The 23,703-nt window shown below is 40.1% G+C and overlaps 1 protein-coding gene across 2 annotated transcripts in view; it reads right to left on the minus strand.

Moving 5' to 3' along the window:
* Nucleotides 1-65: 65 nt before the first annotated feature.
* The window catches only part of LOC134212854 (inactive hydroxysteroid dehydrogenase-like protein 1), a 42,692-nt gene continuing 19,054 nt past the window's right edge, over nucleotides 66-23,703 (minus strand). The window contains exons 5-6 of one of the 2 annotated variants that reach the window (XM_062691092.1): nucleotides 681-928; nucleotides 66-616 (exon numbers count right to left, since the gene is read on the minus strand). In XM_062691092.1, the coding sequence (XP_062547076.1) occupies nucleotide 616; nucleotides 681-928 (249 nt within the window). In that variant the 3' untranslated portion in view covers nucleotides 66-615. Of the gene's footprint in view, nucleotides 929-23,703 lie in introns of both variants that reach the window. The other variant, XM_062691091.1, reaches the window with a different exon arrangement.

Consider the following 23,703-nt stretch of genomic DNA (forward strand, 5'->3'; position numbering starts at 1 on the left):
ATCCATGTTACCATGGAAACGCCAATGATAGCGTGGTGCTTTCTCTATCGCAGCAAAGATGTCGCTAGTTTTTCATGTTCGTTTGAAATGTATTTTCATCATTGATTCACATTATCTTCTCCGTCAACTGCTGTTATCAGTCTTATGCTAGGTCAATCGAAATAGGAGCGGCGGTTGGTTATGACTATTGCTTAAATTCGTACTAAAAGCTATATTCGGTAACAAGTAGATTAGAAGTACACAAATGCAACGTCTTTTCAGAAATACTATACAAAGGTTTGCGTAATGTGAAATACTTTATACTAACAATATAGTCCACCCAGTAAATAGTCATAGATGAAAAGCGAAAACTCCATCTTCCGTCATAAAAGTGTACAAATGTTAATGTCACAGTCAATGAATTTGTCCGTGATAAATTTTTTGCTTGTTTAATTTTTACACGTTTCCCAACAGCTTTGATTTGTACTCATTATTTAGCGAATTCATGGGAAAACTTATTGAAAATTGGGTTTAATTAAATACTAAAAATGCATTAGCTCATCCCTTGGAATGATCCTAACATCCGGTTACTGCTCATCCATGACACCGCTGCATGAAGGTTTTGTCCTTCACAAATCTGGAAAAGGAGTGGACCACAATGTTAATATACTATATCTGACAATGCTCTAGAAAAGGCCCACTATTGCGCCTTTGCAGTGGATCGTTTCTGCGCGTAGTATTCCTCGCGGAACTGTTGGTTCATGATGCCGCCAATGAGGGTTCGCAACCACTCCGGCCCCAACCGGATCATGCAGTACTGAATCCCGTGGGACCAATAGCCCGTTGTTTGCTTCGTTTTCCCCAGCGTGAAGACGGCGTGCTTGGCGTACGATTCGGCATTCGGAATGAAGAGACCACCCTTCATTACGGTGGTGGAGAAGTTGTTCATCTGAAAAATAGGAGGAAAGAGGTTTTTTTTTAAATTTATATAGATGCTAGTATAAATATGTTTAAAATTAAGTGTATTACTGAAACTTTAAATGCGCTATTTTAAATGATGTTATATGCAAGAAAACTTTTGGAAAAATAAATTAAAAATGATGAGAACGCTTTTTTAAAAATCATGAAATAATTTCGTTAAGTTCCTTTCAGAACAATACTGAATGGTGATTGGTGTCAACGATGATTGAAAATAGCCATCCCTTCGGATGGAATTCCATTCCATACACCTGATGAACATATGATCACCCCATCTATAATTTGTGGACCAGTAACAAAGAACGAAGCATGATGTGAAATAAAACTATAATTCGGGATCATAAAGAAGCCATAAAGAAGTCCAAACCGGATTAGGGGCCGTACACTAATTACGTAAGCAATTTTTCTGGGATTTTCAGCCCCCCTCCCCCATGTAAGATTTTCCCCATACAAATCATTTTTTATCTATATGGGACGTAAGAAAATGGCAGACCCCCATCCCCCCATAAGTACTTACGTAATTAGTGGACGACCCCTTAAACCGGTTTTCGTATTGAATACAGGCGCAGTTTTAAGGTCTTGCACATTATTGCTGAATGATTCCTTTGTGCAGAGATAAGGTTCCGTTGCACAACGACGAGTCTTTTGGCGTAGGTCAATCGATTGTACAGTTAACGTGTACAGTCCATAAAGGACTGAAAAATGGTTCAATGCCTTTGAGCATCTGGTTTCGTGATACAAAATTCCCGTTGTAGTTGGTGCTGTAAAGTTTTTAAATTGAATTTTAACAACAGCCCTACTACTGACTTCATCCAAGTTACTCTTTATATATTCTTTTCTTGTATTGCGTATGTATGGCGTGCCTTTTACGCTTCGATTTTTGTAAACTTGTCCTAAAAAAATATTTTCCTCTCAAAGGTTTTCCTTTATTAACAATTTCCACAACATACTGAGAGATCTTTGGTTACGTCTGTAGATTTAAAAGCATTACTATTTTTGTACCACTAGGAGCGTGTACCATTTTCAAAAAAGCCGACAGGTCTTTTTTTCCGCGTGTAGATTTGAACACCTTACTTCAGAAATTTTATGGATGGTCAAGAACATCAGGTGTGTACAAATTTTATTTTGTGATCCACAAAAAGTATGCAATGCACCATATTCAAAACAGGTCGATACATATTTTATTGTGTGTGAAAATCTAAAACGCTTCCTTCAGGACTTTGTTCGCTGACCTAGAAAGCATTATTTCCTTTGTTCCACAAAGGACATGTTCTACGTTAAAAACAGGTCGACATATCTTTGGTCTCGCAAGTCTTCCCTTCGTGTTGCTTTTTTTCATGACTGAGAACTAATGCTGGGGACACATACTACGTGTGAACATATTTTATTTTTTTGGATTACAATGATAATTCATCAAATTTTAATCTGGCTAATAGATCTTTGATAACGCTAAACTTCAGAAAATTCTTGGAGAACTGGAGCAGTTATCTGTGATCATCACCATGAGAACAAATTAGTAAGTGATCCCGTGCGTAATAGGTAAATATTTGGTAATTTCAGGTTGTATACGTGGTTTCAGCGAGTTCAAATCGTTGTGAACACGTTTTTCCATCTTGTAGATGATTTGATCGGTGGTTTACAAACCGAAATATTCGAATCAGCATTTTAGCATTCATTAATTTCTTCTTTCTCATACATTCATTCTCAGAAGTAGTTTGTAATGAAATCTCGCTTAACTTTTCAAAAGGACCTTAGTAACATTTTTTTCATGATTTTTTTTTTAAATACTTCGTTAAGGTGATGAATTAATTTGAATAGCGCAATCAACAGACCAATATGAAAGCTTTTGATTGCAGTACTCAAATTAATTCATAAAAAAATGTTTCTTAGGTCCTTTTGAAAAGTTAAGCGAGAAATTATGATTTTTTGGTATAATGGACCCCAATTAAGTAATAATCTGGAATAACACTTTTGAATAGTAGATGTTATGTGGTTCAACTCTTCAACAAGCTTGTAGAAAACCTTATTTAGAGAAAATTTTCCGAAGACACCATTAATCTAGCTAATCATTTTGCTCAGCGGTTCTCAACCTGGGGTACATGGCAGTGGCGTAGCCACGGGGGTGGTTTTGGACATAACCCCCCCCCCCCCCGAGACAAAATTTTTAGTAGAAATTTTTTTTTCGAAAAAAAAAGTTCAGAAACCTTTCCCCCCCAGACCAATTTTCTGGCTACGCCATTGGCCCCTGGGGTTATCTTTGCTGGCCCTAGGGAGTACCTCGGATAGAAATGTATAATGGCGGACGTATGTATTACAATTCTAATCGAAGCTTATTGATAAAATTTTGATAATTGTGATTTTTTTATTTCAAAACTTTGTCTCCTCAACTAGAACAGAATTGGAAGGGCTGCGGATCAAATGGATAAATGTTGAACGAGAAAATTAAAAAATCTTTAAGGTAATCTCAAGAGGCTTGGAAGCCTCCTTTCAAGAGGCACGGAAGCCTCCTTTCAAGAGGCACGGAAGCCTCCTTTCAAGAGGCACGGAAGCCTCCTTTCAAGAGGCTCGGAAGCCTCCTTTCAAGAGGCTCGGAAGCTTCCTTTCAAGAGACTCAGAAGCCTCCTTTCAAGGGGCTCGGACGCCTCCTTTCAAGAGGCTCAGAAGCCTCCTTTCAAGAGGCTCAGCCTCCTTTCAAGAGGCTCAAAGCCTCCTTTCAAGAGGCCTGGAAGCCTCCTTTCAAGAGGCCTGGAAGCCTCCTTCAAGAGGCCCGGAAGCCTCCTTCAAGAGGCTCAGAAGCCTCCTTTCAAGAGGCCTGGAAGCCTCCTTTCAAGAGGCCTGGAAGCCTCCTTTCAAGAGGCTCGAGCCTCCTTCAAGAGGCCTGGAAGCCTCCTTTCAAGAGGCTCAGAAGCCTCCTTTCAAGAGGCCCGGAAGCCTCCTTTCAAGAGGCTCAGGCCTCCTTTCAAGAGGCTCCAGCCTCCTTCAAGAGGCTCCGAAGCCTCCTTTCAAGAGGCTCAGAAGCCTCCTTTCAAGAGCTCAGGAAGCCTCCTTTCAAGAGGCTCAGGCCTCCCTTTCAAGAGGCCTGGAAGCCTCCTTTCAAGAGGCTCAGAAGCCTCCTTTCAAGAGGCTCAGAAGCCTCCCTTTCAAGAGGCCCGGGAGCCTCCTTTCAAGAGGCCTGGGAGCCTCCTTCAAGAGGCCTCAGGAGCCTCCTTTCAAGAGGCCTGGGAGCCTCCTTTCAAGAGGCTCAGAGCCTCCTTTCAAGAGGCTCAGAAGCCTCCCTTTCAAGAGGCCCAGAAGCCTCCTTTCAAGAGGCTCAGAAGCCTCCTTTCAAGAGGCCCGGAAGCCTCCTTTCAAGAGGCCTGGAAGCCTCCTTTCAAGAGGCTCAGAAGCCTCCTTTCAAGAGGCTCAGAAGCCTCCTTTCAAGAGGGCCTCAAGCCTCCCTTTCAAGAGGCTCGAAGCCTCCTTCAAGAGGCTCAGAAGCCTCCTTTCAAGAGGCTCAGGAAGCCTCCTTCAAGAGGCTCAAGCCTCCTTTCAAGAGGCCTGGAAGCCTCCTTTCAAGAGGCCTGGAAGCCTCCTTTCAAGAGGCCTGGAAGCCTCCCTTCAAGAGGCTCAAGCCTCCTTCAAGAGGCCTCAGAACCTCCATTCAAGAGGCTCAGAAGCCTCCTTTCAAGAGGCTCAGAAGCCTCCTTTCAAGAGGCTCAGGCCTCCTTTCAAGAGGCTCAGGCCTCCTTTCAAGAGGCTCAGAAGCCTCCTTTCAAGAGGCCTCAGAAGCCTCCTTTCAAGAGGCCTGGAAGCCTCCTTTCAAGAGGCCTCAGGCCTCCTTTCAAGAGGCTCAGAAGCTTCCTTTCAAGAGGCCTCAAGCCTCCTTTCAAGAGGCACGGAAGCCTCCTTTCAAGAGGCTCGGAAGCCTCCTTTCAAGAGGCTCGGAAGCCTCCTTTCAAGAGGCTCGGAAGCCTCCTTTCAAGAGGCTCGGAAGCCTCCTTTCAAGAGGCTCGGAAGACTCCTTTCAAGAGGCTCGGAAGCCTTTTTTTTAATAGGGCAGAAAGCTTTTTTTCAAAAAGCTAGGAAGGGTCCTTTTAGGAGTCTCGAAAACCTACTGTAGGGAATGAAAGGATTAGGTTATCAGCTATATCAGCTTGAAGATATAGGTTTATTTCATTTGATAATTTACTAGAGTGCAAACAATAGTTTGTGAGGTTGAAATATGTGTTGGATTCCTAATCGCTTTAGTGAACCAAGAGCGTACTGATCCCCTATGCTCTAAATTGTATAGAATATCATTGAGCGGAGAGCGAAGAGAGCAGCAGTCAGCACGCGAAAGGCATCAACACGGCGGAGGACAGTTTAGGTTTAGTTTTGTGATGATTGAAGTGGAACATGGACGTGGAAATAAATTTGAAAGCAAAATTTGAAAAAAATAATTAAAAAAAAAACATTCAAAAATAAGACAATTAAAACAAACTGTGTTTTGTGTTGTGTATTGTGACAAAAAAGGAAAGAAAACCCGACAATGGCGCCGTCGGTAACAACTATGCGCTCCCATGGTAAATATTCAAATAAAAAAATGACGGTATTTATGTAGAGCGGCCGGGAAGATTCAACGTAAGTAATTATTTGTTAAACATGTCGGTGATTTATATATGGTTTAAAATGACTTCAAAAAGTCAAGTATTCTTTCTTCTGGTTCGAAAGAAAGTATTATTGCTACAAGAAATGAAAAAATGAATCTGTTTTTGTTTGAATTCGACATTCGGCACAAAATGGACGCGTAATGCAGGGCTGTTAAAAAGTTTTAATTATTTTGCTATTTTTCGTTTGCAACACAGGGCTGTTGAAGATTTTTATATTTTGCTATGGAGTTCATTTAGTATAAATACATATGTTTATTATTGTATGGCATAAGGCCGATTATAGAAAAGTAATTTTTAGAAATGGATTTTAAATCAAATTATTATTATTTAACGTATGGGACTTGGGACTTAAATTGCTTCAGCTTTTGCTTCATGTATTCAAATCTCGCGTGATTTTTGAAAACGTCGTAAGTCCAAAAGAGAGGCTCTCTTTGTTTACTTTCTCTTTCGATTATTACGAAGCCATACTAACATTTAGATCGGATGTTTCAGCAAAGATAAGAAAAAATAGCTTTGTCTAGCGTGCTGATGTGGAAATATTGCAATAAATGCAAAACTAGCTTCGATATTAGTGAAAGAGAGCGTAATGAAAGAGAGTCTCTCATTTGGACATACGACGTTTTCAAAAATCACGCGAGAAATATTATTTGTTGGAAGAAACTGGCTGTCTATATTCCTTGGCAATAAGTACCTACGAGTAAGTCATTACATGGTTCTTATAAGTGCATAAGCTGGTAAAAAAAAATAATGTCTAGACTTTCTACACAAATGAAATACATTATCACCAAAAAGAAAAACTGTCTTTGTATATTTTTTTGAACGCCTCGCCGGACTAGTGTAATAGATAGAGGAAGAGTATTTTTTTTCTATCTATGAAATTTCAATTGCAGCACATGGCTGTTAAAGATTATTGTGATTTCTTATGGTTAACTATTATGCACAGGGATAGTGATTGAATTGTCCATTAGTTGAATCGGATTTTTACAAATAACTTCAAGGTTGTATTTAACTAGAAGTTTAACTATATAAGTGTTTAATGTGAAGCGGCAATGATCCAAAGGAAAGTAATGTCAACTATTAAAAAAAAACAATATAGTAAATTTAAATGAAGGAGCAAAAGTATACTATTATTTAATATTATTAATATTATTAATCGTAAATTAATGTTCAAAATAATAAAAAGCTGGAAATTAGTTTGTTCATTCTATCAGATCAGCTGTTGTCATATGTTTAGAGTTGGAAAGTTTAAACAGTAATGAACTGAGAATTTTGTTAGAGTTTTTTTTCTGGTTTAGATGCAAGATTGATTTTCTAGAGCTTGGTAAGCTCTACTCGTGACTACATGAACAAGATCAGTTTTGCCTTGAGAAAAGTGCTAGAAAGTGTAAACTGAGATGAACTGAGAATATTGTTGAAATGTTTCTGGTATTAATGTAAGATTGATTTTCTATGGCCTGGTAAGCTCTACCCATCATTGCATGAATAAGATCAGCAGTTGCCATGAGTAATCCAATCTTTGAGTGGGTTGGTGCGTCTCTGAGAAGGCGTTTGATCCGGGTGGATCCTACAGAAGCCTCGAGTGATAATCTCTGTCTATAACTGCATGAACAAGATCAGCGTAAACCATGAGCAAGATAAGTCATGAGTATAATGTTAGAAAGTGCAAACTGAGATGAACTGAGAATATTGTTGAAATGTTTCTGATTTTGATGCAGGATTGATTTTCTAGAGCCTGGTACATTTCACCCATGAGTGCATGAACAAGATCAGCTGTTTGCTTTAGTAAAGTGTTAGAAAGTGTAAACTGAGATGAACTGAGAATATTGTTGAAATTTTTCTGGTTTTGATGCAGGATTGATTTTCTAGAGCCTGGTACGTTCTACCCATGACTGCATGAACAAGATCAGCTGTTTGCTTTAGTAAAGTGTTAGAAAGTGTAAACTGAGATGAACTGAGAATATTATTGGAATGTTTCTAGTTTTGATGCAAGATTGATTTTCTAGAGCCGGGTAAGCTCTACCCATGACTGCATGAACAAGATCAGCTGTTGGCTTGAGTAGAGTGTTAGAAAGTGTAAACTGAGAATAATGTTGGAATGTTTCTGGTTTTGATGCAAGATTGATTTTCTAGAGCCTGGTAAGCTCTACCCATGACTGCATAAACAAGATCAGCTGTCGCCATGTGTATAGTGTTAGAAAGTGTAAACTAAAGTGAGCAAAGAATATTGTTGACATTTTAACGATTGTGAACAATCGAATTATTTGAACAAGTTCAATATGAATGGATAATATGAGGAAATCCAATCTTCGAGTGGATTGGTGCGTCTCCGAATAGACGTTAGATCCGGGTGGATCACATGGAAGAAAGTCCAATCTCTGAGTGGGTTGGTGCGTCTCTGAGAAGGCGTTTGATCCGGGTGGATCCTACAGAAACCTCGAGTGATAATCTCTGTCTATAACTGCATGAACAAGATCATCGTAAGCCATGAACAAGACAAGTCATGAGCAGGGTTCGTACTTTTCGTTTCGATGAGACGAAAACAAGCGATTTTCGGGTCGGAGGAGAATCATTTTTCGGAGTTTGTAGTGATTAACATCTTTCTCCCACCCCTCTTTTCTTTAGAGCGAACCTAGAAGATAAACGAAAATCGTGCCTACTTGATGAATATCTTTTTTCGTTTCATCACTTTTACGCCTCACTCACTTTTCGCGAAAATTTTCGGTAAGCAATTACAAAAAATTTATGACCGCAACGGGATTCGAACCTAGAACATCAACAAAAATGGTGATGGGATGCGGTCACTATAGCCATACCACCACATCGACTGCATGTAGGGAATAGTTTTTTGTTTAAGGTGAAGCGTTGTGACACTCAAATTTCTATGTGATTGTGTCATAAAAATCATCAACCATGAATTTGTAGTGGTGGAAACTTCCAATACCAATTCAGTAAGCATACACGTGGGATTCATTTTTTGTTAACATCCGACAAAAGTAAACATTGCACTTATTGGGAAGAATTCAGCCCAATTTAGACGCAGTATTAATCAATACAATCTAAGGATGGGATTAACTGATGGAGTTTGTCAGAAAAGCATCAGTTCTTCTTTGGTTTAGATGAATATTTATGAATTTTGTTTTCACGATGCTGGCTGTTTATGTTTACATCTTAAACCGTTGTTGCCAGCTGCTCAAACACACCAATAACAAGATCATTTTTCGCTCCGATTTTTCAGTTTTTACAATGCACTTCAAAACAGATTCAATAAGATATTATTACTGCATCAATACATAATGCGTTAGGAAAAGATTGATTAATTTTATAGATATTTTACATGTTTTCGCTATGATTCCACAATAGTTCATATCGACATCACTGTCTGTTGCTGATCAATGATTACTTGCATACGACGCTACCGACGACATGCAGAGTGTTGAAACCGGCGACGTCGTTGGCATGGTGCGATACTGTTCACTTGCTTATATATATTCCCCAAATTAGCGCTATGTGATGATATCATCATACTGCCGCGTAGATTGAACTTCGAACTAAGTCCAGATTTACTTTTTTAGTGAGAAGATGGTCAGGTATGTAGTCAGTATATGAATTAAAATTATCGGTGCATATCCGAGTGGGTGGGGTGGGTGATCGTTTGACTGTGTTGGTAAGCCGCAAGGCAGCCATTCTGAATGACATGTCATTTTTATTATTTATTTATTTATTTATTTCATCTTCGACTGGGTCGTACAGACTACTTCGTATAAACTATATATAACAAAGCAACGTACATCGATAACATCTGCATTGAATACTTCACAATTACAAAATCAAAAATGCACAACGTAAAACAAATGAACATTACGAAATAATTGGACATTATCTAAAGAGTTCTATTATTGGGCCTCCAAACAGAATTAGCGTGATTTTTAAATTCCCTGCATCTCACACCAGTTGGCCAGCTCGAATTAAATAACGCGTTTTGACGATACTGTGCATCCACAACAACTTTGAAGGAGACATAATCCAGCGTTGAAATATTCCTCCAGGGTGGTACCAAACGAGTCACAGTTTTAACGTTTTCGGCTCCAATTGCTTCACAAACCATACATGTTATCTCTTGCTCCGATACATCATTTGCTATGTTGGAAACAAATAGTTGGACATCCGAATCAGTCATCGTATCGATAGGTTGATCTGTGGCTTTTTTCCTCAATGAAGTGAACGACGAAGATGCTAAAGGAGATGAAACCGACATTTCTTGTTGAAGCGTAGAACGGTTCCGTGATGCAGTACGAGTAGATTCAGAAACTAGTTGTGTAACAATTGTACTGATACGTGCAACCTCGGCTTTCAAATGTTGTACTTCATCCTTCGTAGTCAGCTCGTTGAGTTCTTTTCTAGGCGGAGACTCTTTTTCGGGCGAATGCTTTCTGATGCGACCATACTCAAATGAATGCGAACAGGAATCGCACATCCAAAATATGTTTGAATGAAGACAGGCGCACCCTTCATCATATGATAAGCCTACGCATTTCGCATGGAAGTAGGGACCGACTCGTACAAAATGCTTTGCAAGATACGACGATATCCTCCGCACGAATCTCATTTTTGCAGGTAGCGCAATGTTCCATTTTACACGATCGCCAGTTCAGCTCGTCAGACACAGAGGGCAGGTCACAAGCAAACAATAATTACAAGCTGCAGTGATGACGATGAAAGTGCGACGGAGTGATGTAGTTGTGCGGGAATGGCGATGATGGCAGATATAAATTGCAAAAAACAGCTTCTTGGGTTTGATTCGCTGCTCTTGTGATACACCACAACGTAATATCCTTGTATACGGATTTGGCGACGCGGGTATGCCGATTTTATCACAGAAAAATCACACCAAAAACAACGAACGAAGGAAGCGCGATAAAGACGATGTCTAACGTAATCACTTTACAACCACAATGTGAAAGCCTTAATAAATGTTACTCGTTTTGCAATTAGTGATGGCACGAAAAGGAAGAAAGGAGTGAGAAAACGAGCAAATCAACTTTTCGCTGCACTGGTAGTGAGGGAGAAATGGTTATCTCTCATCACACCTTTTTTCTTTTCCCGCAAACCGATTTCTCGGCGAAAATCAGCGTGAGGGAGCATTCTCCGCTCGTGAGAATGAGTGAGAATTATGATCCCTGGTCATGAGTATAATGTTAGAAAGTGCAAACTGAGATGAACTGAGAGTATTGTTGATTTTTTTTCTGGTCTTGATGCAAGATTGATTTTCTAGAGCCTGGTACGTTCTACCCACGACTGCATGAACAAGATCAGCTGTTTGCTTTAGTAAAGTGTTAGAAAGTGTAAACTGAGATGAACTGAGAATATTGTTGAAATGTTTCTGATTTTGATGCAAGATTGATTTTCTAGAGCCTGGTACGTTCTACCCATGACTGCATGAACAAGATCAGCTGTTTGGCTTGAGTGAAGTGTTAGAAAGTGTAAACTGAGATGAACTGAGAATATTGTTGAAATTCCATTCAAGAGGCTCGGAAGCATCCCTTCAAAGGGCTCGGAATTATTCTTTTAAGAGACTTGAAGCCTACTTTCAAGATGGGGTACCTCAATTAATGCAAAATTTTGAAGGGGAACCTCTCAAAAAAAAGGTTGAGAACCGCTGATTTAGCTCATTAAATAAAATTTTAAGCTTTAAATTAGGGTGGCCCTCGAAAAATTCTAATTTATTTGTTTTCAACTTGACCTTGATATTGTGGTCTTCAGAAGAGTTTAAGAGCACGCAATGATGCATGTTTTTTTTTGTTGGACATAAAACGTTTATAGGGTAAGACGGTATAATATGAACCACCCCCACCCCCTTCCCTAAGGCAATACCTATGATAACTTTTTCATTTTCAACGCAATTTATGCAAATTTTGTGTTATTGGGTGGTCCAAAAAGTCACAAATGCATTGCCTGTGAGTAATCATAAAAAATATTAGGGAGAACGCGTAATAAAGCTTTTTCCGTGAAAAATGGATTTCAATTAGTGCCTTGGCAAAACGCCTCACCTTATTTATTCACAAAAAAAAAAATCACCATATCCACAAAAATACCTCAACATCCACATAGTATGAACACAGACAAACAGACATAACACTCGTCAAATTTCCATAGTTCACTGATTTACTGGTCAATTCAAATAATCATTAGTTGGCCAATCGATCACACGTGGCGCGCGTATCGGATTTGCTCGAGTTTGACGTTTGCTCACTATCGCCATCTGGTTCGTGATTTGCCCAACTAACTGAAATCAACAGATGTCGTTAGTGTATGAACGACTATGAATTTGATGACTAAATGTTCAATGTGTTATGTCTGTTTGTCTGTGGTATGAAGGTTTTACAAATATTTAAAGGTACCAACTGATTTTTACCCTTAGCTACCCCCGTAACGCCTTTGCGTGGTGTGTTACGGTGTAAGATCCTACCTTGGTCACATTGTCAGCTACAGGCAAATCGTGACCCAACGAATACCTTCCTCAATATTCAACTCCGTGGTACTTATGAGGGTGTCGCTGAGTCGGGGCCTCTCATTAAGTAAGTGCTACATCAACACTTTCTTCCCCTTCCAAGCTTTTGTGATTTTTATCCTAGATTGAAATCAAGGACCATACCCACCTTGATTTCTGATAGCAATCTGAATAAGGATTTCAAAAGAAAAATATGAGTATCACTAAGCGTCCAATCTACGAAGTACACCGTAACTATGCTATGCTATGCCAACTGATTTTTTCCCTTGGCTTGTTATAGTTTTCTAGAAATCAAACAGGGGCGTCTTGGCCTACGTACTTCAGAACAGTTTTAATGGCCAAGGATACCTAAAAAATATGTCAATGCATTGTTTTTTGCTTCAGTACAGTGCGTATGGACGTGGTTCATGTTTTAGCAGCTACGAACAAAAATTGGTGTTCTGTGGCTCATGCGCTTTGCTTTGGACGGTGCTAAACTCATTGGAAGTTTGTATGCAAAATGTATGAAGAAACATCGAAAAACAGTAATTTGGAGCTAGTTGGCACAATTGAGGTTAAAGAAATATCATACTCATTCAGTTTTCGCTGAATTGTTATACAAAATGTTATGCTGAAAACCGCAAGAAGATTAGAGTTAACCCGGCGAAGTTATCAGCATTTCTCTGGAGTGCAGTTTGAGCAAATTTCGTTTCTTTCATACTAGAAATATAATAAAGATACAACCCATACAACAATTCATTAAAATACTAAAAACTTTGCATCAAAAACTCTAGTCATATCATGGTTTTCAGCATAAAATTATGTATTTTTTCTGCAAGAACTGAGTGGGTATCATAGTTCTTCATCGTAAATGGTGGCATCTAGCTCCAAATTATTTTGTTTAGATCCCATTGAATTCCACCACTTAATTATATCTTGACAGATACGTATTTCGACCTCAACCGTCTTCAATGTCTCGTACTTTACTCGACTACGAGACACTGAAGACGGCCTTACTGTTGAGGTCGAAATACGTAGCTGTCAAGATACAATTAAATGCTGGAATTCAATGGGATTGTACAAACTCGTCTTATGACAAGTGAAAACATTCCACTAAAAAGCTCAAAATAATTTTTTTAATCCAAATTATTGGTTTTCGGTGATTCTCCGTTTTTTTTTCATATGAATTTCCAAGGAGTTTAGTACCGCCCAAACATTGACCGATTTGGCTGAAATTTTGTCCTGATGCCTTGAAATAAAACGGAATTAGAGGGTGGCCCATCAAAAAAATTGATAAATTGTGTTTAGACGAGTGTCTAAAACGTATGAGAACGGAGAAAATAAGTTTTTCCTGCTAAAATGCTGAATCGGACCATTGCGCATTGTGCACCCCGGCCAAACGATGTACCTCTTCATGTCCTGTGCGGGGTGTTTATGATCATCTGCAGGAATTTGTTTTAAACCCGTTTTAGTTTCAGGTGGTCGGCGCAACTCTCCCAAACTGGCATGTCGTATTCGATCACAGGGGAGATGATTTGCTTATTAACAGCATGGTCATTTTTCAGACATAATGACGATCGACGGTTGAACAAAGAGAAGAGTAGTTTCAGCAACACGTTATACTTCGTCACCGTCTTGTAAATCTGTTGTCGAAAAATAAGCTTGCTGTCGAGGGTCTTATCGGAGAAATTATTATTTCTGAGGTTCACCATTCTGGCCTGCATGATTTTCGTCAAGCAATTGCAACGTGTCTTAAGCACAGGCACATTTCGCAGAATCAAATCTGTTGTTGGATGTCACTGGTAGTCCATGTTGTCGTCTACGCACCTTTGGAACCGACGCCAGCCGAACGTTTCGATACTTATGTATCCAACATGTTAAGGAATAGAGACAGTGGCGACAATCTTTTTCTTTATAACTTCTTTTTTTCAAAACGCATTTAACTTCCAATGCATCAGTTCCATCTGTTGGCTAACATATTCAATATAGAACAAAATCACAAACATAAGAAATTAGTCCAAGTCCAGTCTCCTTCTATTGTTTTTTATAGGATAAAGGTGGCCACTATAGATCACCATGAGAAACCCTGTTGGCGACTGAGCTGGTATTATTGAAGCTAATTAAAATCATGTTAAAGAAACATTCCTCCTCTAATCGAGCAAGTTTGTTGTAGCGAGATACATTGTTGCTGTTTCGCTTGAATTGATCCATGAGGAGGTGGTGCTCATTTGCGGATGGTTGAAATATTTATGCGTGTCTAATGCTAATCGGTGTTCATGCGTCTTCGGAACAGTTCAATGCAATCGTAAAAAAGATTGTATCGATAAAGTGATATGCACCTGAGTCTTTCGGTTCTATCTTCATGAGGTTTTATTGGAATTATCACACATAATGTATTACTTATGTATTCTGGGCTTGATACATTCGTAGGTTATGTTTAGAGCAACTGGTTGTTTTAGCAGGATTGTTCATATTGCTGGTTTTCTTTTGATATTTTGTTTTATACTAGATGTGGATCAGATAAGATGTACGTTCTCATTCTAGGACTTCACAAAACTAAAATTCAAATGCCCTGATGATTGTGTTTGCCTTTCTCGTACAACAAAGTTGTACCGATAGGCTATAGAATAACTCAAAAAAAGAACTTTTGATAGAAGGCCCGGAGACTCATAGTTTTATATACCGATAGACTCAGCTCGTCTAACTGAGGTGATGTCTGTATGTGTGTAGCTGTGTGTGTACAAAATTTGTAGACACACTTTTTGGATCTTAGCATTACGCAATTTACTCGCAACGAGTTGCATTCGACGGGAAATGCGGTCCCTTTGTTTTCTATTGAAAATTGGCCCGATCGGAAATTATATTTCGAAATTATTGAAAAATCATTCTCTAAAAGTCCCCCCATGAAAAAAAAAATTCCAAAATAGTAGTGGCAATGCATATTAATTAATGCAGAAACATAAAAATTATAGAAAAAATGCTGTCTAGACCCATTTTTACCAATTATGATTTTTTCAATACATTTTATGATGCACGAGAATAGTATTCGAGACTTGTTGGTTCAATTTACGGAGTTTGAGTAACTTAGGATTTATTTATTTATTAACTGAGGCCGGAGTGGCCTGTGCAATACATAAAAGTCTGCTCCATTCAGCTCGGTCCATGGCTGAACTTCGCCAACCACGCAAACTGCCGAGGGTCCGCAAATCGTCCTCCACTTGATCGATTCACCTTGCCCGCTGTGCACCTCGCCTTCTTGTTCCCGTCGGATCGTTGTCGAGAACCATTTTAACCGGATTACTGTCCGACAGTCAGTGGTACGGCGGCGAACTCTATTCGATCGGAGCGTTTTGCGGAGTTCAAAGTACGTACGATTTCCTGCCATGATGCGTCTCCGAATCAGTGGTGCAATTTATCAACAATGCCTGCTGAGTGTGATTCTTTTGTTTTGAATTTTTCTCTGCTCCTCTTTGCCTATGACGGTGCCTTTCTGTCAGAACGACAGAGCAGGAGCAGCTTAGCAAACTCGGTTTGCCAACAGCGGGCTGAAGCTGATGATCATTCGGCACAAATTTCTAAATACTCACGCTCCTCTAATGTGGACGTGTACAATACACATGTGGAAGTATTGGCTTGAGAAATGGATTGCGAGTGATTTGACTATGCGTCCAATTTGGGAATCTCGAGCTCGTTCAGTAGCCGCTAAGTTGCGAAGGCCGACGGAGGTCCTTCGTAGCTTAGTTGGTTAAAGCACCAGTCTAGCGTACTGTAGGGTCATGGGTTCGAGTCCCATCGAAGGGAAAGTGGTTACCTCCAATACATTTTTCAAATCAATATCTTCCACATAACGTACATATTCACATATGAGTTTCCATAACATTGTAAATTAACGTCCAAGTCGGGTGGTTTAATCCCCGGAAATAGGCAATTAACTTTGATTGAACTGACAAATTTCCTGTCATTGTCTTTCAAGTGATAGTATTCACCCATGCATTTATATAGGGCCGTCGCATTCACACAGCAGCGAGTGAACTGAATAGACTGTCACTGCGGGCTGCGTGTGCAATGAGAAGAGAGGTCTTTTGTTCACTTTATCTTTGATTGTTGCTGCTAACCATTTTCAGTTTTCACTGCTAGGAAGTGAGTGTGAAGAGGCAATGGTATCAATATCCAACAAATTTCAGTCACTGAGATTGAGAATTCGCACCACTGCTCCGAATTGCTCTGCTGGTATCGTTATCCGCGGTCACCAGTGAGCCAAAGTACACGAATTCTTCAACCACCTAGATTTCGCCACCACCGATAGAAACTCGTGGTGGGTGGCTTACATTGACCTCTCTTGAGCCTGTTCCTATCATGTACTTTGTCTTCGACGTTTTGATGACTAGTCCAATCCGTTTAGATTCGCTTTCCAGTCTGATGTAGGCTTCCTCCATCTTCTCAAAGTAACGTGCCATAATATCTATGTCGTCGGCGAAACCAAATAACTGGACGGACTTCGTGAAAATTCCTGCCCTTTGTACAAAGCGTAACCTCCCTACAATGCGTAACAGTAACCTAACCCTCTGCGCGTTTCTAAGTGACTCGAGAATGCCCCTGTAACTCGAACTACGCACATCACCCGATCCAACGTCGTCTTGATCAACCGTATCCGGAAATCCGTTTTCGTGCATTAGCTGCCATACCCAACAAACATTCACTAGTTGAACTAACATCAGTGTGATGATTTAATTCAGCGCTGTGTTGAATTATGTCTGTACTATTTCTTATCACAACTTCTGTTCAAGCATTGTTCACACAATTTTGGCGAAGTTTTACAACTACATTATCTCATTTTGAAAAACAACTTTATTAACTGACTCGTTAAGCCTTTAATAAGCATTTTACTAAGCCTCAATTCAGCTACATGTGAATTCTTCGAAAATAATAACGCATAGAAGGTAACATCAGTAAGATCTTCAATGAACGTATTTTGAAGCAATTGCTATTTTCATATAATCATTTTAAAATTTTCCTAAATCGGGTCTCGAACTGCTGTCGTTTGATCATCCGCCGGTAACGTTGTCATCCGCGCCATCCTTGATTTGTTAGATATGGCTCACTCAATGCATAACATAAATAATCTTATTGCTGAATATGAATCATAATTGGATTCTTATTCAATAAGTCGATCTGTTAAACTACAGTTTGTTAATAACTGTACAATTTTTTATTTCAACCATTGTTTAACCATAAAATCCGTCCCCAATGCTATTTATGAATTTATGAAAATAAAATCAATGTAGGGTAACCGTACCCTTAGTGGAGGTAGCACCAATAGTGGAGGTAGTGGGGTTTTGATGAAATTTATCATGTTTATACACTTTACGATGGTTTCAGTTGATACGTCGTGCTTTAAACATCCTGTTAAATGCAACTTATCCTAAAATTTCGCTTGGAAAACTATTGAAAACAATGATTTTCCTTAACAAAATTGACTCCCTTGTACCTATAGTGGTGCAACTGTACCAATAGTGGCGAGTCTCATAAGAAACCAATGAATAGCACCACTATGGGAACCAAAATTAATTTTTACCTCCACTAAAGGAACAGTGTACCCATAGTGGTGCAAGCAATATTTGGTAATTGTTGATGTTAAATGACATCTATCTCATTTTTATTAGCAAATTTATTAGTTTATCTATTAGCTAAGATATTAAAGCTGTAAATTTCCCATAATTATCAATTTTTCAAAAATATTTTCTTTTGTGGATCTACTAATACCTCCACTATTGGTACCGTTACCCTGTATTCGGCCTTCCTCAGAATCTCTTGATAATCGGTTGCGATATGATTGTCAAATGCTAAGATAATTTCAATTATTTCGCCGCAATAAAGATCAACATCCATGCGATAACATAACATAAAAGATTCAATAATTTTCCGATGTTATTCAACGGCGTTATGTCCGGCTTTTAGTAAATTTAGTTCCGCATGAATGCATGATTTTTTTTATTGCTCCAGCAGTTTTGTTCGTTATAATCTCCGACAGTTTAATAAATCACGAAAATAAAAAGCATGTCTTGAAAATAAATCATTATTTTTCTATAAATCAAATTTCCCAGATCTAGAACCCAGATTTTCTCTCAAACTGAAAAAGCATGTTTTTTCCCACTGTGCGATAGATCAGATAAATTTGAAATCCAATGGTTAAGAAGGACAAAGGTTAAAAAGGATGTCTAATGCCTGTTTATTAACTTACTATTCAAACTCAATTCGACCACCCTTTCAGAGCATCACATCATAGTCGAACAGAGAACTTTAAAAATCATTAGTTCAGTACATTGTTAAACTTCCCCAATGTGCTGAAATGTGAAAAAACGAAAACGTAAGTTCGACTTCAAATAAAGGTAGTAAACAAATAAATAGGCCATGTCGCATATTAGTTAGATTAAATGCTGAAATGAAATCTGTCTAGCAAATTATTCAGCATCCATTTTATTCAGCTACAAAGATCACAAATAAACAATAATTCAAACTAGATGCTTATTTGTAGCTTGCCGTTGTTTGTTGGGTAGGTGGTCCCGATCGATTGTATCATATGCGGCTTTGAAGTCGATAAATAGGTGATGTGTGGGCACGTTGTATTCGCGGCATTTCTGCAGTACTTGGCGAATGGCGAACCCCTGGTCTGTGGTAGAGCATTCACCCATAAATCCCGTCTGGTACTGCCCCACGAACTCTCAGCAATGTGATTGCGTGGAAGTTGCTATAATCCAGCTTATCGCCCTTTTTGTAGATGGGACACACGATACCCTCCATCCACTCCTGCGGCAGAACCTCATCCTCCCAAACCTTGGTAATTACCCAGTGCTACACACTAGCCAGTGCCTCACCACCGTGTTTGAACAGCTCTCCTGATAGTTGATCAAGTCCAGAGGCTTTGGTTCAATCAAAGTTAATTGCCTATTTCCGGGGATTAAACCACCCGACTTTGATTGAACTGAAACTGAGCTGTGTGCTCTTGCCTACGCAATGCGGTCGGGTCTGAGCTTGACGACCGACTGGCAAATAGCTTACACAACCTCACTTGATCAGTACAGTTGCTGATGAAGAATGTGTACAGCCGCCAGACATTTTAAATACTCACGCTCCTCTAATGTGGACGTGTACTATACACATGTGGAAGTGTTGGCTTGAGAAATGGATTGCGAGTGATTTGACTATGCGTCCAATTTGGGAATCTCGAGCTCGTTCAGTAGCCGCTAGGTTGCGAAGGCTGACGGAGGTCCTTCGTAGCTTAGTTGGTTAAAGCACCAGTCTAGCGTACTGTAGGGTCATGGGTTCGAGTCCCATCGAAGGGAAAGTGGTTACCTCAAATACATTTTCCAAATCAATATCTTCCACATAATGTACATATTCACATATGAGTTTTCACAACATTGTAAATTAATGTCCAGAGGCTTTGTTGTTTTTCAGCCAGCCGATCTCCTCCTGGATTTCCTGGAGATTCGGAGCTGGAAGTCGCATGTCCCGTTTATGTCCTTACACATATCGGGCTGTGGCATGTGACCCTTACGTGAACGGTTTAACTTCTCATAGAACTTTCGTGCGTTATTAGCGCGGTACAGTTGCTCCGTCTCTTCACGGTTTTGATCCTCCTGCTGACGCTTTTTTCTCCGAAAAATCAAGTTTTGTCTGTTCCTCGCCTGTTTGTATCGTGCCTCGTTCGCCCTCGTGCGGTGTTGCAGCAATCTCGCCCATGCTGCATTCTTCTCCTCAACTAACTGCTTATATTCGCCATCATACCAGTCGTTTCTCTGACCCGGGATCACCGTGCCTAGTGCAGTGGTTGCGGTGCTTCCAATGGCGGATCGAATATTTCTCCAGCCATCTTCAAGAGACGCTGTGTATAGCTGCTCTTCCGTTGGGAGTGCCACTTCCAGCTGCTGCGCGTGTTGATCACCGTCGAGAGTTTTGAGCGCAGACATACTGCAACGAGGTAGTGGTCGGATTCAATATTCGCACTGCGGTAAGTGTGGACGTTCGTGATGTCGGAGAAGAATTTACCGTCGATTAGAACGTGGTCGATTTGGTTTTCCGTTTCTTGATTAGGTGATTTCCATGTGGCCTTGTGGATATTCTTGCGGGGGAAGAAAGTGCTTAGGACTACCATTCCGCGGGAGGCTGCAAAGTTTATGCATCATTGCCGTTGGCCGTTGTCGTTCGATACGGTATGCAGACTATCCGGTCCGATGACCGGTCTCTACATTTCCTCCCTTCCTCCCTGCGTTTATGTCACCGATGACGATTTTGACGTCCCGCAGTGGGCATCCATCGTATGTCTGCTCCAGCTGTGCATAGAATGCTTCTCGTCGTCGGGTCTCCCTTCGTGTAGGCTGTGCACGTTGATGATGCTATAGTTGAAGAATCGGCCTTTTATCCTCAGCTTGCACATCCTTGCGTTGATTGGCTGCACCCAATCACGCGTTGGCGCTTCTTACCCAGCACTATGAAGCCGGTTCCTAGCTTGTTGGTGGTGCCACAGCTTTGGTAGTAAGTAGCCGCTCGATGCCCGCTTTTCCACTCTTTCTGTCCTGTCCAGCAGATTCCTGCGCTACGACTTCGAAGTTCAGGGGGGGGGGGGGGCTATGTAATTCATCGTAGATTATCCTGTGGCAAACTGCAAAGCCTAGCGACTTGCAGTTCCATGTTCCAAGCTTCCAATCGTGATCCATTATTCGTCGCCTAGGTTTTGCCGATTGTATCGAGATGTATTATCTTCTATGTCGTTCGTCATGGTTGTTTTTAAAGGCGGCTTATTGAGCCTGCGCAAACCTCCTGTCTCCTCGGAGGGCCATCGTGTCCGGGCTGTTTAGCGTCCCACGTGACACCAGGACTTGGGCTTGTGCGCTTTGAGCGGCACACGGTCGCTTTGGCAGAGCCTTCTTGCGGATACATCCAGCTTTTTATAGAGGTTTAACAGAGCCCACTGTCAAACCCCACCACATCCTAGGCAGATGGCCTGGGGAGGGATCGTCAAGCCCTTGAACATAGTCCCTGCTGCCCAAATCCAAATCCAAATCTAATCCGAATCGAATTCAAGCCCAGTACAACTCCACTCCAAATTAATTTTAAAACCTATCCGATCCAAACCCAATTCAAATCCAGTCCAAATTCAAATCATATCAAATGCATATCCAATCCAAATCCAATCTAAACCCAATCCAAGCCAAATCCAATCCAAATCCAATCCAAATCCAATCCAAATCCAATCCAAACCAATCCCAAACCAATCCAAACCAATCCAAACCAATCCAAACCAATCCAAACCAATCCAAACCAATCCAAACCAATCCAAACCAATCCAAACCAACCAAACCAATCCAAACCAATCCAAACCAATCCAAACCAATCCAAACCAATCCAAACCAATCCAAACCAATCCAAACCAATCCAAACCAATCCCAAACCAATCCAAACCAATCCAAACCAATCCAAACCAATCCAAACCAATCCAAACCAATCCAAACCAATCCAAACCAATCCAAACCAATCCAAACCAACCAAACCAATCAAACCAATCCAAACCAATCCAAACCAATCCAAACCAATCCAAACCAATCCAAACCAATCCAAACCAATCCAAACCAACCAAACCAATCCAAACCAACCAAACCAATCCAAACCAATCCAAACCAATCCAAACCAATCCAAATCCAATCCAAACCAACCAAACCAATCCAAACCAATCCAAACCAATCCAAACCAATCCAAACCAACCAAACCAAACCAACCAAACCAATCCAAACCAACCAAACCAATCCAAACCAATCCAAACCAATCCAAACCAATCCAAATCCAATCCAAACCAATCCAAACCAATCCAAACCAATCCAAACCAATCCAAACCAATCCAAACCAATCCAAACCAATCCAAACCAATCCAAACCAATCCAAACCAATCCAAACCAACCAAACCAATCCAAACCAATCCAAACCAATCCAAACCAACCAAACCAATCCAAACCAATCCAAACCAATCCAAACCAATCCAAACCAATCCAAACCAACCAAACCAATCCAAACCAATCCAAACCAATCCAAACCAATCCAAACCAATCCAAACCAACCAAACCAATCCAAACCAATCCAAACCAATCCAAACCAATCCAAACCAATCCAAACCAATCCAAACCAATCCAAACCAATCCAAACCAATCCAAACCAATCCAACCAATCCAAACCAATCCAAACCAATCCAAACCAATCCAAACCAATCCAAACCAATCCAAACCAATCCAAACCAATCCAAACCAATCCAAACCAATCCAAACCAAACCAAACCAACACAAACCAACACAAACCAATCGAAACCAATCCAAACCAATCCAAACCAATCCGAATCCAATCCAAACCAACCAAACCAATCCAAACCAACCAAACCAATCCAAATCCAATCCAAACCAATCCACATCCAATCCAAACCAACCAAACCAATCCAAACCAATCCAAACCAATCCAAACCAACCAAACCAATCCAACCAACCAATCCAAACCAATCCAAACCAACCAAACCAATCCAAACCAATCCAACCAATCCAAACCAATCCAAACCAATCCAAACCAACCAAACCAATCCAAATCCAATCCAAACCAATCCAAACGCAATCCAAATCTAGTCCAAATCCAATCCAAACCAATCCAAACCAATCCAAACCAATCCAAACCAATCCAATCCAAGCCAAACCAATCCAAACCAATCCAAACCAATCCAAACCAACTGAATCAATCCAAACCAATCCAAACTAATCCAAATCCAATCCCAAACCAAACCAAACCAATCCAACCAAGCCAAACCAATCCAAACCAATCCAAACCAACCAAACCAATCCAAACCAATCCAAACCAATCCAAACCAATCCAAACCAATCCAATCCAAACCAATCCAAACCAAACCAATCCAAACCAATCCAAACCAACCAAACCAATCCAAACCAATCCAAACCAACCAAACCAATCCAAACCAATCCAAACCAACCAAACCAACCAAACCAATCCAACCAACCAAACCAATCCAACCAATCCAAACCAATCCAAACCAATCCAAACCAATCCAAACCAATCCAAACCAATCCAAACCAATCCAAACCAATCCAAACCAACCAAACCAATCCAAATCCAATCCAAATCCAATCCAAATTCAAGCCAAATCCAATCCAAATCTAATCCAAATCCAATCCAAATCCAATCCAAATCAAATCCGAATTGAATTCAAGCCCAGTTCAACTTCAATCCAAATTAATTTTAAAACCTATCCGAACCCAATTCAAATCCAGTCCAAATCCAAATCATACCAAATGCATATCCAATTCAAATCGAATCCATATAAAATGCAAATCCAATCCAAATCTAATTCGAATCTAATACAAGTCAAATCCAAATGCAATCTAAATCAAATCCAAATTGAATCTAAGTCCAATCTAAATTCAATTCAAAACCATTCCAAATACAATACTAATTAAAGCTAATCTAAATCTAATTCAACTCAGAATCCTATACAAAGCCAGTTCAAATCCACATCCAATCCAAATCCAATTCAAGTAGAATCCAAATTCAATCCGAATCCAATTCAAATCCAATTTCAATTTT

This window comes from Armigeres subalbatus, chromosome 2, assembly GCF_024139115.2.
Source record: "Armigeres subalbatus isolate Guangzhou_Male chromosome 2, GZ_Asu_2, whole genome shotgun sequence".
In the NCBI taxonomy this organism is placed as follows: Eukaryota; Metazoa; Arthropoda; class Insecta; order Diptera; family Culicidae; genus Armigeres; species Armigeres subalbatus.